Raw genomic sequence first — 15,602 nt, forward strand, 5'->3', positions numbered from 1 at the left:
CCCAGCACTTTGGGAAGCCAAGGTGGGTGGCTCACTTGAGGTCAGGCGTTCGAGACCAGCCTGGCCAACATAGTCAAACCCCATCTCTACTAAAAATACAAAAATTAGCCAGGCGTGGAGGCATGTGCCTGTAATCTCAGCTACTCGGGAGGCAGAGGTTGCAGTGAGACAAGATCATGCCATTGCACTCCAGGCCCAGGCAACAACAGTGAGATTCTGTCTCAAAATAAAATAAAATAAAATAAATGACCAGAGCCTTCTATATGCGATTTCTTTTGAGCCAGGATACAACCTATCACAGCTACCAGACTCAGTGCTCAATGACTCATGGCTCATTTACAAAACAGGAGAACCTCTTGTAAGAAAATCAGGTTTGCTTCCTTTTAAAATTTGGAACAGTTACTGGAATAAAAATCCTCAATTGCATCAGCTTTGAGAAAATAAACTGAAAAGGCAAAAACTATGTGCCTAACCTCTTATTACATTTACACTGGCACAGAACACACAAAGGGAAACCCCTTGATTCTATTACATAAAGTGACACTAGCAGGAACTGGGATTTTAAATGAGACACACATTTGCAAAACAATCAATCAGAAAACATTTATTATCCTGAAATGTGTACATCCTACTATTAGAAAAACAAAGTAACAAATTTGCTGGTGCCATAATTTATTTCGCCTGTTTCACTGGGACAAACTCATGTTCAATGCCACTCAGTATAATTTCAAGTTTGATAAACATCTAAGTATTTTTACCCCGCTTCTAAAACCTGATGAAGAATTCAAAATAAGCACACAGCATTAAATGACATTTATTGTTCCATAAATCTTGAGATCCGAAAAGGAATGCTAAATAGACAAGCAAAACTTTTAAAACAAGAGTTTTGTTTTAAAACTCACTTCTTTCCCCAGTGGCTGGTACAGAAAATATGTGGTCACACAAAAGCAAAGGGAAAAAGTCAGAAAGGAAAGCTCTCTGTCTATAGGGTCTATTAGAGTAAGATATTCTCAAACTGAAGATGAAAACAGACCGTGCTTCTCTGTAGCAAATAATTAACCCCCTTTATGAATAAAACCTAAAATGTCAAAGCTTTTACCCACTGAAGTAGTTTGTCTTCTAGGAGAGATTTCAAACTCAAAACTACTCATTTCCTATTTTTGCCTGAACAAAGATGAGGATCAAATAGTACATTCAAATCAGGACATCTGGGTATATGGACAGAGAGATGCTACAATTAAAATGGAACAGAAGTTTTTTAAAAAAATTCAGTCCCCTACACCACAGGCCTCAAACATGCTTGCTGATGGATTTTGGGAAGGTTCTGGATGAAAGACGGAGATACAGGAGGAAAGTGAGAAAACAGTGGATTCCCTTTGAAAAGTATGCTAGCAGACAAGCATTTGGTTTTATTAAGGAGGCACTCTTTTTATAAAGAAAGAAGCTATAACGTGGTGTATAAAAAGCCCCTAAATAATCACCAGCATGTCTATCCATAATTGTACTAAAGCTCAATATTTGAGGAGAGGCTTAAGAGATTTGGATGGTACATTTTAGTGTTTGATAGATAACATCTAGTGTTTCCATGAAAAAATTTCATCTTGTTCATAATGAAGATCCCTTAACACCTAGTCAGAAGCTATCAACAATACTTTCTCCCCCTACTTGGGTCACCTATTTCCAATGTCTGGGGTAGGGCTTTAAAGGGATGGTGGGGGTGGGGGGTTAGGGTGAGGTGGGGGATAGTAGTCAGAGATGGAGAGAGGGAAGAAAACGAGAGAAAAACCACGAGTTTAAAAGGCAAAGAATCTCCAAAAATGAAAACCAGAAACTAAAATGCTAAAAATGGAAGCAGAAGCAAAAAAGTTTTTCAATAATTCTGTGACAAAGCCAAAACACAAAAGTCTTTGTACCTATTAGGATTTACACTGATCCTCTCACCAAGGTACTCCTGATAATGCAGTTTGCTTCAAGCCCATCTTCCTGGCTTGGATCTTCTCCAGTCTGGCATGATCGTATCAAATGTACACCCTTAGACATGATTTCTTCCAAGAAGGTGCCAAGCCTCTTACCTGACCACCAATGGCTGCATCAGCACAACACATCTCTCCGCACAGATTCACTGCTGGCTCCACAACAGCACTGTCCCCCCCCCATCTCCTCTCCAGGTCAGCATAAGGTTCAGGCAATAAAAGCCAAACTGGCACAGAAAGGTAAATGCCCACATAAGTTTTTACATTCATTTCCAAACCGCATACAGTGTAAAAAGACAGCAAAGGCTGCTTCTAGGAACTGTATTTACTGGCCTCTGCCAGAGAAGCAGGCAGCTATGCCTGCACCGTGGCCTCCAGAGCTGGATGCATGCTGTGCCGATGTGCTCACTCTCACGAGGATGCTTGGCTATGGCAGTGACAGTGAGGAGATTCACCTCTCATACAGCTCATTAGAAAGATCATCTTGTGTTTTCAATATGAAACATTTCATATGGTAAAATCCAATCCCAAGACTTCTTGGATTCAGTCTTCACACACTTGTAAGCGTGACTATTTGGTACTGAATATAGTTCAGTCTATATAAGACATCACTTCAAAATTATGTGGATGCCATCACTATTTTCAGCTGCAGAAAAGGAAAAGAAATTATTTCTTCAGTCAGGCTTAGGAAAAAAAGCCTATTAAATGGTAAACTCCCTGCAAACTACAACCTTCCTTCCCAATTCAGAGGTTACCTTTAAATGATTCTAGAGAAACAGGCAGAGTAACTTGCTCTAGCTCCTCTTCCCCCAAAAAACTTCATGCACACATTCCCTTTTTAGACATTCTGCACTTTTCACGCCTGGCCCACTATCAAAGCCCCTGCCTCCAACACTGTCTGCCAGTTCTGGGGATGGGGGGACATCTATCAAGACAAACAATAGTAATGTTGTCCAAAAGGCGAACAAGAGCTACAGGCAGAACAGGTGAAAACTGTGTCAGGGCAGAGGACCTGAGGGAGTAAATGCAAATGTGTACATCTGTCTTTCCCAGAAAAATGTCTGAGCTACTCAGAGATTTCAAACATTTAAAAAATATATCATTCCAGGCTGGGCGCGGTAGCTCACGCCTATAATCCCAGCACTTTGGGAGGCCAAGGTAGGTGGATCACAAGGTCAGGAGTTCAAGACCAGCCTGATCAATATGGTAAAACCCTGTTTCTACTAAAAATACAAAAATTAGCCCGGCGTGGTGGTGGGTGCCCGTAGTCCCAGGTACTAGGGAGGCTGAGGCAGGAGAATCACCTGAACCCAGGAGCTGGAGGTTGCAGTGAGCCAAGATGGCGCCATCTCAAAAAATAAACAAAAAAATAAAAGTAGTATCATTCCTTTTGCCAAGTGTCTCCCAGTAAATAGAAGCATACAGGCATTCATTTAGGAAAAAAAAAAAAATGATTTTTCTCATGAGGTCAAAGTTTGAAGAAAAATAAACAGTAAACTGAGATTAGAGAAGAGATCCTATGATTTCTAACACCAGAAAATGTCCACTGGTTTTACAAAACAAAATTATACAATTACATGTTTTCTTTTTTAGACAATGTGAGTTATGCAGGGTAAAAACTGTTCTGCTGTGAGAACAAAAGATTGAGCAGAAGGGTAGTAAGCTAAAGATGTTTCTGAAAGTAAAAGTTAGAATGACCCAGTTCAGAGTTAAAACTCCGCCTTGCAGGTAACCTTGATGGCGTATGCAAAATGTGAGGCACAAAGTAAAATCAGTATTTCAATAGTTTGGGGACACTAGACACACATGACATCTTCCTCTTCCAAGGGCAGCTTTTGTGCTAAGACTGGATTTGGATCTTGGCTCACCTGACTTTTAAAACAGTCTATGAATGTATGATCTCTTCTCAAAGAATTTTACATTTAAGGATCCTCTCTTGAATGTTGGAGCCACCTGAACCTGGTCCTGGCTCTTCTCACAGTCTCTCCCTAAATGACCTTAACAACTTCTACAGCTTTGAGTCACTGTTGATATGCTGAAGCCTTCCAAATTTACATCTCAAGGGCAAGCCTGCCTCTGAGCCCCCAGATTGGTAGTCAACTGCCTACTTGACATTTATACATATCCAAAATGAAACTCTTGGTTGCTTTACCCCAACCACACTTACTTCTTCAGTGAGATCTCCATCTGCCCAGTTACTTTCCAAAGAAAAACAGGAGTCAGAACTATTCCTCCCTCAAACGTGGAGCCCACCAGGCCCTGTCTGATCTGTAAGATACACCACCTTTCACCAGGATATCTCCTGCCTCTAGTTCTGCCACATTCTAATCTATCTCCACAGAGTTGTGACAGTGAAAGAAAAATCTAGTAATATTACTACTCGTTTGTTTAAACAACTTTGGTGACATCTCAATGCATTTCAAGTAAATCCAAACTACCATCACCATCCCATCCTGCATGCAAGACTCAGCCTCCTGCTTTGACTCCACGCTGATCCACTCACCCTCACACACTGCATGGCAGCTACATGGCCCACTGCCAGACTTTCAAAGAAGCCCACTGTTTTCCTTGCATACAACCCCAAATTGCCTGAGGATGCTACTCCTGTGGCCAACTCCTGTTCCTTCTCATTCTTCAAGTCTCAGGATCAATGACACCTCCTCAGGGAAGCCTTGCCTTACAGTTTCACATTGCCCCCAACCCAGATCTCCCTTATCCGTAAGTACCCCACACTTTCCTGTTCCTTCATAGCACTTAACATATTGGTAATTTTGTATATCTCTTGGCCAATTTTGGTTTGCTTTCCCCAAAAGGAGTTTCATGGATTGTTTTATTCAAGATCTACTGAGTGACAGAAGCATGGTGTCTGACACAAAGGGCTCACTAAGATATTGGCTGAATGAACTGAGATTTTTTTCCCTGTCATGTAGAAAGACTGACTCTTCTTCCTTATTTGCTAATTTCTATTACAAGTACTTAATTCTCAAACCTTCTTCTTAAAATGACTAAAGCCATTTTAAAGAATAAACACACAAGAGGCATTAATTAGAGGCACACACTGTCTCTCATGATTCCAGCATTTTAAGACACACATTACATGCAAAGTACCTTTTACGGTGGAGAATAAAAAACAACTCTCATCTTGAAAGTTCTGAACCATCTAGAAGGATAAAGTAAATATATAAGTACAATTAAGATCCAAGCGTCGTTTCTTAACTAGAAATGATTTTAAAATAGTAAATATTCTTCTTACACAAATACAGTACTCAATGGTCAAAACGATAATTCAAGAAGGCAGTGTGAGGCAGCAGAGATGCACATGTGCTGCTCTGCCCTGTGTTCACTGCAGCATACCTGCCATACTGGTCCCTGAGAGACCTGGCTGGTCACCTGTGTGACCCACAGGGACACATTCCCTGCCAGCTCCTATGGATGATGACTCTAACAAAAATTGCATGAAGTGCTCTTCTATTATTACTTGCATACAACCCCAAACACTAGGAGAAAAATTATGTATCTAATTTTACATATTTTTTAAAATTAGTCATCAAATAATAGACAAAAGGAAAACACATCCAATGACTCACCTCATAAAAGGGGCTGAAGCCTGCCACTATCCCTAGAGTCCCCCAGTCACTGGCTGCATCCTAAAGGGCTGGGGGAAGGCTAAGCCAGTTTTCCTTGGCTTGTATTCTGTATTATCACTAGGATGCCTGAAACTCTTGGTTATAAATTCTTCCAAAGTGATTCCCAACTCGCTGAAAATGATTCTCTTTTTTCAAAAAAGGTCACAGAATTTTTCTGCAGTTCTACAATTACATGCATAAAAGTAAATACCAGTGTGAAAAGGAAAAGCAAATGAGCATGCCTATTTGATTTACCTGATCACTAACAAGAATGTGAATACCAGTGGGACCCTGTCTGTAAACCTGATTAATCTGGTGGAAAGGAATATTAAACACCAGCGCAAGTTTTCGAGCGACTTCTGAGGCTATCATTTCTTCCAAGTAGATTGCATGATAAACTGAAATTAAAAGAAAAAAGAAAGAACAGCATTTTAACAGTCATCTTTGATCTGTTTTCTACAGAGCCTACCGATCAGGTAGAAAAATCGAACCTTTCAAAGTACCAAAAAAAAAAAAAAATTGTTTTTAATGAGAATAAACTATTTCTTTCCCCATTTTACTACCTTGAAATCTTGAACTACCAATTTAAAATGTAAGAATACATTATTTATATCCACAAATATAATTTAATAAAGACTAGCAGAAATCCCCGGACAAAAAGATTTGAGGTTTGAGTTTTTCTCTATTCATATTTTTTTGCAATGAATATAGTTTCACGTATTCAAAGTTTAAAAACAGGAATTGAGCCGGGCGCGGTGGCTCAAGCCTGTAATCCCAGCACTTTGGGAGGCCGAGGCGGGTGGATCACGAGGTCATGAGATCGAGACCATCCTGGTCAACATGGTGAAACCCCGTCTCTACTAAAAATACAAAAAAAAAAATTAGCTGGGCATGGCGGCGCGTGCCTGTAATCCCAGCTACTCAGGAGGCTGAGGCAGGAGAATTGCCTGAACCCAGGAGGCGGAGGTTGCTGTGAGCCGAGATCGCGCCATTGCACTCCAGCCTGGGTAACAAGAGCGAAACTCCGTCTCAAAAAAAAAAAAAAAAAAAAAAAAAAAACAGGAATTGGCTGCAAATGGACCCGGGGGATCTTCCTGAAGTAATGGGACTCAAATTGGATTTTGACAGTGGCTGAAAAGCTCTGTAAATTTGCTAAGATATCATTATATACTTAAAATGAGAGGACTTTATGGTATGTAAATTATGCCTAAAGAAAGCTGTTTTTAAAAATAATATATATTTCATGTATTTCTAGCAGTATACAAAAAGAACCCTAAAAGAGTCACAGTTCTTTTCATTTTTTTGAGACAGTCTCTGTTGCCCAGGCTGGCATGCAGTGACACAGTCACAGCTCTCTGCAGTCTCTGCCTCCCAGGCTGAAGGAATCCTCCCACTTCAGCCTCCTAAGTAGCTGGGACTATGGTGGTGGCACACGCCACCACATCTGGCTAATATTATTATTATTATTATTATTATTATTATTATTATTATCTGTAGAGACAAGGTTTCACCATGTTACCCAGGCTGTCTCAAATTCCTGGGCTCACGCAATCGACCCTGTTAAGCCTCCCAAAGTGCTGGGATTACAGGCATGAGCCATCACGCCCAGATAAACGTAGTTTTTGATCCAGTAATCCTACTACTAGGAATTTATCCTAAGGAATAAAAGCTATCTGTATATACCCCTCCCCCACAAAAATTTAAATAATATAAAAGATACAATATGAAAAGCTAAGAATATAAACAATGGAGCGTGATGCTTCTGTGCAGAAAGCCCCAGTCACATTCCATCCAGTGTTCTGCATTTCTGCTACACAGATCTTTTCAGCAGACATCTGCACAGTGCACACCTATAGTGAGTCTCACTTTTGTAGGTCCTGCTCAATTACTGATTAAAGCCAGACATGAATCAGGAATATCATTACTGAGAACTGTGCTTCCCTAAACAAGGGGTCTGTGAGTATAGAAACCCAGATTTTACATTACATAAAACTGAGAAGTTGGAACTAAAATTACAGTAAGACTGTAGATATGATCTAGAGCAGGAGTCACCAAACCACAGCCCAGATGGGCCAATTCCTGCCCTCCACTAATTTTTTTTAAAATAAAGTTTGACCGTAACAGCCTTATCTACATTTATATATTGTCTATGGCTATTTTAGCACTACAATCACAGAGTTGAAGGTGAGAAACCCTATGTATGGTCTAAAGAGATGGAAATACTTACTACCTGACCTTTTACAGAAAAAGTCTGCTGACCTCTGATTATGGGAAAATCTCCATTATTTCCCCACATCCCCCCACAAACACTCATGTTTGAGGATACACCTTCCAAAATATTATAATGTTGACCGTATGTAAATGAAATATAAGATCCTGATGATACATGGAGGGCGCCTTTAAATTTTTATCCTTTAAGAATTTGTATAATCTCAAAATTCAGACCTTTTGAAGTCAAAATGATACCAAATAGAAAAGTTCACATAGTGATGGTATCCTTCCAATTTTTCAGTAAAATTCAAACCACAAAATATTTTTCAGAACTCTACCTACTATTAGGGCAAGTAACTGCATCTCCAAATTCCATTAACCCATCTGTTTTTGAAAAATTCTGAGCGTGTAGTCTTTGTTGTACTTCAGAGTATAGAAAGAAGGATATATTACCATATATCCCTGCTATAAATGAGAAAACATAGGCCTTTTAAAACGTTTGCTTTAAGGGTCATATTTAGAGGCAAGAAGAGGGAGGGGCCAGAATTTTTATCTCTGTCCTAATCTAGCACTGTACTACAATTAGATCCTCAGGATGAGAAGCCCTCCCTCCCAAGATAATGTACTATGTGTTATTTACAATGACATAAAGACAAAGCACCAGACTTGCCACACACAAGGTGCAAAGTGCTGGCCAAACACTTGTCAGTGACAAGTCCACACACTTAGGGACTATTACACACATATACTGTTGCACATATGTGGTGTTTTAAGAGTTTTCCCCACCCCTAGTCAGGAAAATGGGAAAAAAAGGAAATAAAAATCCTCCTGCTTTTTGTTAAGCTGCCAGTGTTATAGTCATCATTTCAGTAAGTCTGATATTAAAAAAAAAAAAAAAAAAAAAAAGCCAGAAAAGATCTCCATCCGTTCAAGCTAGTTTTTCACTTGTTAGATATTTCCGGCATGAGGGGCCACATGAATGACCCTCAGTGTGGCTGAAATAACTGAGAAAGAATGCCAGTTTCCTTTTCTCCCTAGAACTTGGCCTTAGACCTGCCACCTCTCATTACTGTCAAGGCTCCCACAAGAGCAACTTGGCATTCCTAACACAGCAAGAGTTCTCCAAAGTCTGCTCCATCAAGTCCTTCCCATTTCTGTCTAACAATCTCAGAAAAGAAGTGACAGAATCGAGATGCCCTCCATACCTACCATAGGGTGCCCCACTGCCATTCTCGCTTGCACTGCCTGCAGCTTGCTGCTGCCCTTGCAGCACTGTGCTGCTTGGCTGCTCCCGGCAGACATAGATGGTTAAACGGGGCCTAACCGACCTGCAATCAGAAGATGCCACTGATAAGCCTGGGAGAGAAAGCTGCCTTACCACACGTACAAATATGACAACTACAGGAATCTAAGTTCTATTTCCTTACGAGAACTTTATAATGTTATTTCATTATACAAAATAATTGACTAATAAAAATATAAAAACCACACACCTCACACCAACTATCACAGGTGGTCTAATATGAAGATCCAGACTCTAAACCATTGAGATGGTCTGTCAGATGCTGGTAAATTTAAGTTTCAAGATTAAGTCAGCAAATTAAAAATCAGTAAGATTCAATTTTAATGGAATTCTCACACCACAAGTATAGAAAGAGCAATAATAGTAAATGGTTCTTATAAGCCAGCACAATTTACATTTTCTGTCATTTTAATTCACAATTAGTTTACATTTTTAATAACTGTTTAGTAATAGTCATGACCTTGAAAACCATAGATTCTGTATAGCTCACCTAAATTAGAAGTTTTGTTTTCTTGGCAACAAACCCAGTCGTCTTCAAGAAATCAGTACTGCCCATGTGCATTTCTACCAGTCTTACAGTCTACCTCTGCCCTCATCAGTGCCTGCATCATATCTGGGCCTGCCCTGAAGGTGTACACAAAACAGTCTTCTTGTGAGCACAATGCTGCCGATGCTCGACGGCGCACACAGGCACACACGCCAACCTAGCGTGGAAACACATTCTGCCCAAATTCCCCACACGAAGAAAGGTACATTCTTATTTCAAGCGAAACAGTTCACAGTATTTTACCTTGACTTCAGTGAATTATAGAGCCGAATTCCATCGGCTGCACCACAAATTTGAACTAAATCCTCCTTTGTCAGTTTTAATAAGTCGGCACCTAGAGAAGAGCAAAAGTATCTTTCTCAAATAAATGGAAAAAGAACAGAACTGCTTTATAGGCATCTGTCATCATGCAGTCCAATGTCCTTCAAAATCATCACAGGTATCCTGAATATACACATATACATGAACAATACAAGAAGACACACAGACATCTGTCCTTAAGAGCCAAGGAAAATGCTGACTCTTCCATGTCTTGTAATAAGAAGGTGCTTAGAAGTCTAGAGGCCGGCGAATCAAATCAATGAGAGCAGGGCCTATAGAACTCTTCCAAACACAGAATTTCACTCGTCTACCTTATTTAGTGGCTGGGTTGGGCTATGTGAAGAAACATGTTTCTGACTCACTCCATAGAAACAAACCCTGAGATCACTCAGGCTAGTCAATCTTGTTACAAAAAAGGAAATGAAAGTCCAGAGTTTATGGAACTTGCCTAAAGCCTGTAACAGATGGTAGCCGAACTAGGACTGGGCCTCTTTATACTGAAACATGCAATGTAAAGCCAAACATTCTATAACATCAACAACACTGTCCCAGCAGCCAATTTTAACAGAAGAATGGTGGAGAATCACACATCATACCCCAAGATTTCCCCTAAGCACATCCTACTTACCATGTCATTTAAAAGTGTGAATGTCTCTCTATACAGGTTTCCTACAGCACCACCTAGAGAATCAGTGCTTGACACTTTAAAAAATTCTATCTAAACACTCCCTACACTTACAAGAAAAAAAAAAAAAACTTACACATTAAGTATATAAAAGCCATATCTGAGTACATACACATCATGAACTACTACTCAGTATTTCAAGTGTAAATGATACAGCATCTAGGATTTGCTCTGAAATACAACTGAAGGCAGGAGAGGAAATGGTGGAGAGCAAGACTGACCAAAAGCTGGTGATTTTTGAAGCTAGGAGATGGCTGTATGGGAGTTCATCATATTCTCTCTACTTTTTAATGTCTGAATGTTTCCATAATCTTTGTTTTATTCTCTTACTAATAGCAAGGATGCAGTTTATTGCGGGAATTAAGATGACCTTTGGGATGAAGGCATGACTTCCATATGATAAATATCCACTTACATATGTAAGAAGATAATGGAGTCCTCTATTTTTAAAGGCTCAAATGTGACAGCCTACTAAAGTGCTAGTCTGTAAAACAAAGATCAGAGAAGCACATCTGCCATGAGACATGAGCATTAATAGAGTCATTTTATAGTCAGGTAAGCAGAGAGGCTCTCTTTCATCTCTCTACTAGGGCTTACTATATGCACCTCACAGTTGTGACCAGAGAGTACTGTGTATGTGTGTGCACATCCTTGACCCATATGGAGAACTGCATGTACAACCCTTCCTGAAATGTGAATGCCCACAAGGATCAGAGCAAGAAGCCTTACTCTCCTCCTCACCATGCTACTGTCAGTGCTGTGACTCATGAGACGTACTCAAAGGGTACCATGGCTAGCTCCTCACCCACTTTCTTGGAAGAAGCCCCCAGGATAAGGAAAAGGGAGAAAGCCAAGCCATGTGGACACTGCTCACAGTAAAAAGGGCTTAAAACTCACCAGAATCTGCCTAATATAACAGGAATAATGTGGGGCCTCCCTCAGTTCCAAATGTCAGCACTTTCTCTATGTGCTATGCTTCTCATCTGCCTTCCATACAACAGTGCAAGACAAACCCCAGCTCCCCAACCCTGATATTTTATAATTTCTAGCTTTTCATCCATAAAAAGTTTTACTTAATCATATAGAAATGTAGTCCCTAGGTAGCAAATGACTTCCATCTGGAACTATAATTTTAAAGAGACAACTACATGGGGAATACCTGCTCATTGTATGAACACTACCATGGCATAGTAAGAAACCATGTTCTTTGTGAAATCAAGCTTTCCTTCAGGCTGAGTGTGTGTACAAACAAGTTCTGTCCTCTTACAGGATTCACAAAGTTGTATTTTCATGGCCCTACTGCACTGCAGGTGAAGGAAGCTAAGTACCACTTTACTGTGATCCAGCATGTCTCAGGATGTTTGGCCAGGACATGTTACTAGGTGGTCATGATGGAAAGGAGTCCCAGAGTTAAATATATTTGGGAAATGTTCCCTTTGCCCCACCTGTCATTATCTATTACTGTCCCTCTAAGCAGGTTTCCTATAGCACCACCTGAAGAAGCAGTGCTTGGTACCTTTTAAATTTTTTCTAAACATTCCCTTAGCTTACTGTGCAAGAAAAAAAAACTTACATATAAGTATATAAAAACCATAATTGAGTACACTCAGACTACAAAATACTACTTAGTAATAAAAAGGATTAAACTGATATACACAACAACTTAGGTGGCCATTATGCTAGTGAAAAAAAGCCAATCTCAAAAGATTATATACTGTATGATTGCATTTATATAACACTCTCAAAATTACAAAATCATAGATACAGAATATAAAGTGGTTGCCAGGGATTAGGGATGGTGGGGGGAGGGGGAAAGAGACAGAGAGAGAGAGAGAGAGAGAGAGAGAGAGAGAGAGAGAGAGTGTGTGTGTGTGTGTGTGTGTGTGTGTGTGTATGTGTATGTATGTATGTATGTATGTCTAATGGGGTAGCAGGAAGGAGACCCTTGTAGTGATGGCATAATTCTGTATCTTATCTGTGGTGGTGGTTACACAAATCTATACCATAACATACATTGTGCCAGTGTCAATTTCCTGGTTTTGCTATTGTACTAAAATTAGGTGAGAAATGGAGTGAAGAGTACCAAAACATCACTTACTAGCTCTGCAACTTACTGTAAAACACAAATTATTTCAAAATAAGGTTAAAATTTAAAAAAATGTAGAACTATACACACATACACACAAATGACTTCATGTAAGTCTCGTAAAACTGTTGACTGAACCAACATCAATTGTCTAGCTTTAATAGTATTTAATAAAAATACAAGATATTCCTATTGGAGAATAGATATACAGAACTTCCCTGTACATTTTTCTTTGCAACTTCATATCTATAGTTATTTCAGAATTTTTAAAAATATAGTTAATAAAAGCACAGAAACAAAACCCAAACATTCCCATGCACATATACATACATACGCATACCTGAAAAATTAGAAAACAGTCTTGTGTAGGAAGAGAATCTGTTTTTGAGCAGCCATTGCTGTGTTTCCTGGATTGTAGCTGAAGGCTGAATTTGCTATTGACAATGAAATGAACATAAATAAAAGGAAGCTTTCAAACTTAGAACACTTAAACAAAACACAGAAAGACTCAGAGTTTGAAGTAAAAAACACCCCAAAACAGAATGCGTCTCACTACTCAGCAACCAAAATAATAACGCAAGCCCTTGTCAGCACCTTAAACATGATACACAATGGGATGCTATTGTGCCATAAAGAAGAGAAAATGAAATCATTCTGCTGCTAATGAAATCATCATCTGTAACAACATGGACAACATGAACATTTCATTGTCTTAAGTGAAATAACCCAGGCACAGGAAGACACATATTCTTACTTATAGGTGGAAGCTAAAATATTTGAACGCATGAAGGTGGAGAGTGGATAAATAGGTAACAGAGACTGGGAAGAATGGGTGAAGGATAAGGGAGATGTTAAGAACTGGACTAAAGGGTACAAACAAACATACAATAAAATAGAAGGAGTAAATTCAACATTTGACAGCAGAGTAGAATGACTATACCTTAAAAAATATACTCTATTCAGGTGACAGACACCCTAAATATCCTGACTTAATTACCACACATTATATACATGTAAAAAGATTTCTTGCATACTCCATAAATTTGCACAAAAAACAAAACTTTAAAATGGAGAACCCTGAAAGCATCAGACAGATTTAGTAGAAAGATACTTACTTCACCAGAGACCTGTGTAGATCCATCTCCCTGATGATTTGGGGAGGAAGAATTGCTGGGGAGAAAGGAGAAAGAAGGAAATGATTTGTATAATGCATACATGTTTATATCAAGGCATTAAAAGCTGTTAAACTATGCAAATTCAAGTAAGGCAATAATGTGGGAGAAAGCTAAGAAAGTTTGCAGCAAAAAGGCAAGCACAACAGGTTAGGGTGTGGGCATGATGACAAGATTAAGACACAGAAGAAAGACTGTGTCTTAATTTGTGCCTTCTTCTTATCTGTTCTGTTAAGAAATTCAAGTTTTGTTAAACAAAAGGGCTTCCCCAAATTATCTTCAGGAAGCCCATGGAAAATGAAGGATACACATTCATTTTTAAAAGTTAGAAAAAACATGAACATCAAATTAAACAGTTGAAAATAATTGCAAAAAAAAAAATAAGCTACAAGAAATAGTATAATGATCCTCAGCAAAAACAGAAAATGATACCTTTAAGTAATACATACATCCAAGATTAAAGAGGATGACTTTCAAGAGAACAAAAGAAACTAACTTGTACCACTATCCTTGTGCTTCTAAGTAAAATGTAATGAAAAACAACTCCACAGGGAATAGGGCTGTCTTCTGGCTCTTGATCACCTTTCTTAGCAGCCATGCCGCAATTGCTTAGGTTTATTATTTTGATTGTTTATATCCTTTCTATCCACGAGAACTTAAGCTCCTTCGGACAGGGGTCTGTCTGCTTGGTCACTTATGTTGCGCAACAGTTAGAAAAGTGCTGGGAACACAGTGAGTTCTCCAGTCTACTAGAGAGTACATCAACTTACAACTCACCTTTAAAGCCATAATCATTTTCTAAGATTATTCAGACTGGACTGACAAAGAAACTATTCTAAGCCCTCAGACATGGTAACCTTCTGGTCCTTGGTCACTCCTCTAAGTTTCTGAGTCCAAGGGTATTTTCTTACTCTTAAAGCATAATAGCCAGGCTGGGCGCAGTGGCTCATGCCTGTAATCCCAGCACTTTGGGAGGCTGAGGTGGGTGGATCATGAGGTCAAGAGATTGAGACCATCCTGGCCAACATGGTGAAACCCCGTCTCTACTAAAAAATACAAAAATTAGCTGGGTATGGTGGCATGCGCCTGTAGTCCCAGCTAATAGGGAGGCTGAGGCAGGAGAATTGCTTGAACCCAGGAGGCGGAGACTGCAGTAAGCTGAGATTGCGCCACTGTACTCCAGCCTGGCGCCTGGCAACAGAGCAAGACTCTGTCTCAAAAAAAAAAAGAAAAAGAAAAAAAAGCATAATAGCCTATGTAACAAGAAGCTGCCTTCTCAGTTTATCTATCCATCTCCTCGGAGAGAGAGAGAGAGAGCACATTTTTTGCTTGCTTTCTCATCAGACCTTGTCAGCATGACTGGACAACCTTTTCCTTTGTGGTATTAAGCTTTCGTAATTTTCCTTCCCAACAAGAAACTTCCTAAAAATAGGGAACTCTGATGTGAACTATGCTGCATTAGTTCTGCAGCACAGCCCTGGAATGGAACGCCTCCACAGGGTACCGCTGCACCGTCAAGATGCCCCAAATGTAGTCTCCTCCCACCCTGAGCTCACTAGACAGACTCTTGCCAGTCAAGGCTGGATAACAGAATAAACAGAGCCCACCATTTCCATTTCTAAAACCACAGCAAATCTGCAGAAATTGAAAGGTCTTCAATTTTAAATATTCAATTTAA

At 39.5% G+C, this 15,602-nt stretch overlaps 2 protein-coding genes across 5 annotated transcripts in view; one reads left to right on the top strand and one right to left on the bottom strand.

Annotated features, from left to right (window-relative positions):
- FBXL2 (F-box and leucine rich repeat protein 2) overlaps positions 1-15,602 on the top strand; it is a 112,883-nt gene that overhangs the window by 88,350 nt on the left and 8,931 nt on the right. The gene's annotated exons all lie outside the window — the stretch shown is intronic.
- UBP1 (upstream binding protein 1) overlaps positions 590-15,602 on the bottom strand; it is a 51,550-nt gene continuing 36,537 nt past the window's right edge. For 2 of the 4 annotated variants that reach the window (XM_003930915.4, XM_003930916.4), the window contains 7 exons: positions 13,868-13,922; positions 13,093-13,186; positions 9,904-9,994; positions 9,020-9,138; positions 5,855-5,997; positions 5,082-5,133; positions 590-2,619 (listed from right to left, as the gene is read on the bottom strand). In XM_003930915.4, coding sequence (XP_003930964.1) covers positions 2,582-2,619; positions 5,082-5,133; positions 5,855-5,997; positions 9,020-9,138; positions 9,904-9,994; positions 13,093-13,186; positions 13,868-13,922 — 592 coding nt within the window. In that variant the 3' untranslated portion in view covers positions 590-2,581. The other 2 variants (XR_012519258.1, XM_010341545.3) reach the window with 2 other exon arrangements.

The sequence above is a fragment of the Saimiri boliviensis genome, chromosome 9 (genome assembly GCF_048565385.1).
Source record: "Saimiri boliviensis isolate mSaiBol1 chromosome 9, mSaiBol1.pri, whole genome shotgun sequence".
In the NCBI taxonomy this organism is placed as follows: Eukaryota; Metazoa; Chordata; class Mammalia; order Primates; family Cebidae; genus Saimiri; species Saimiri boliviensis.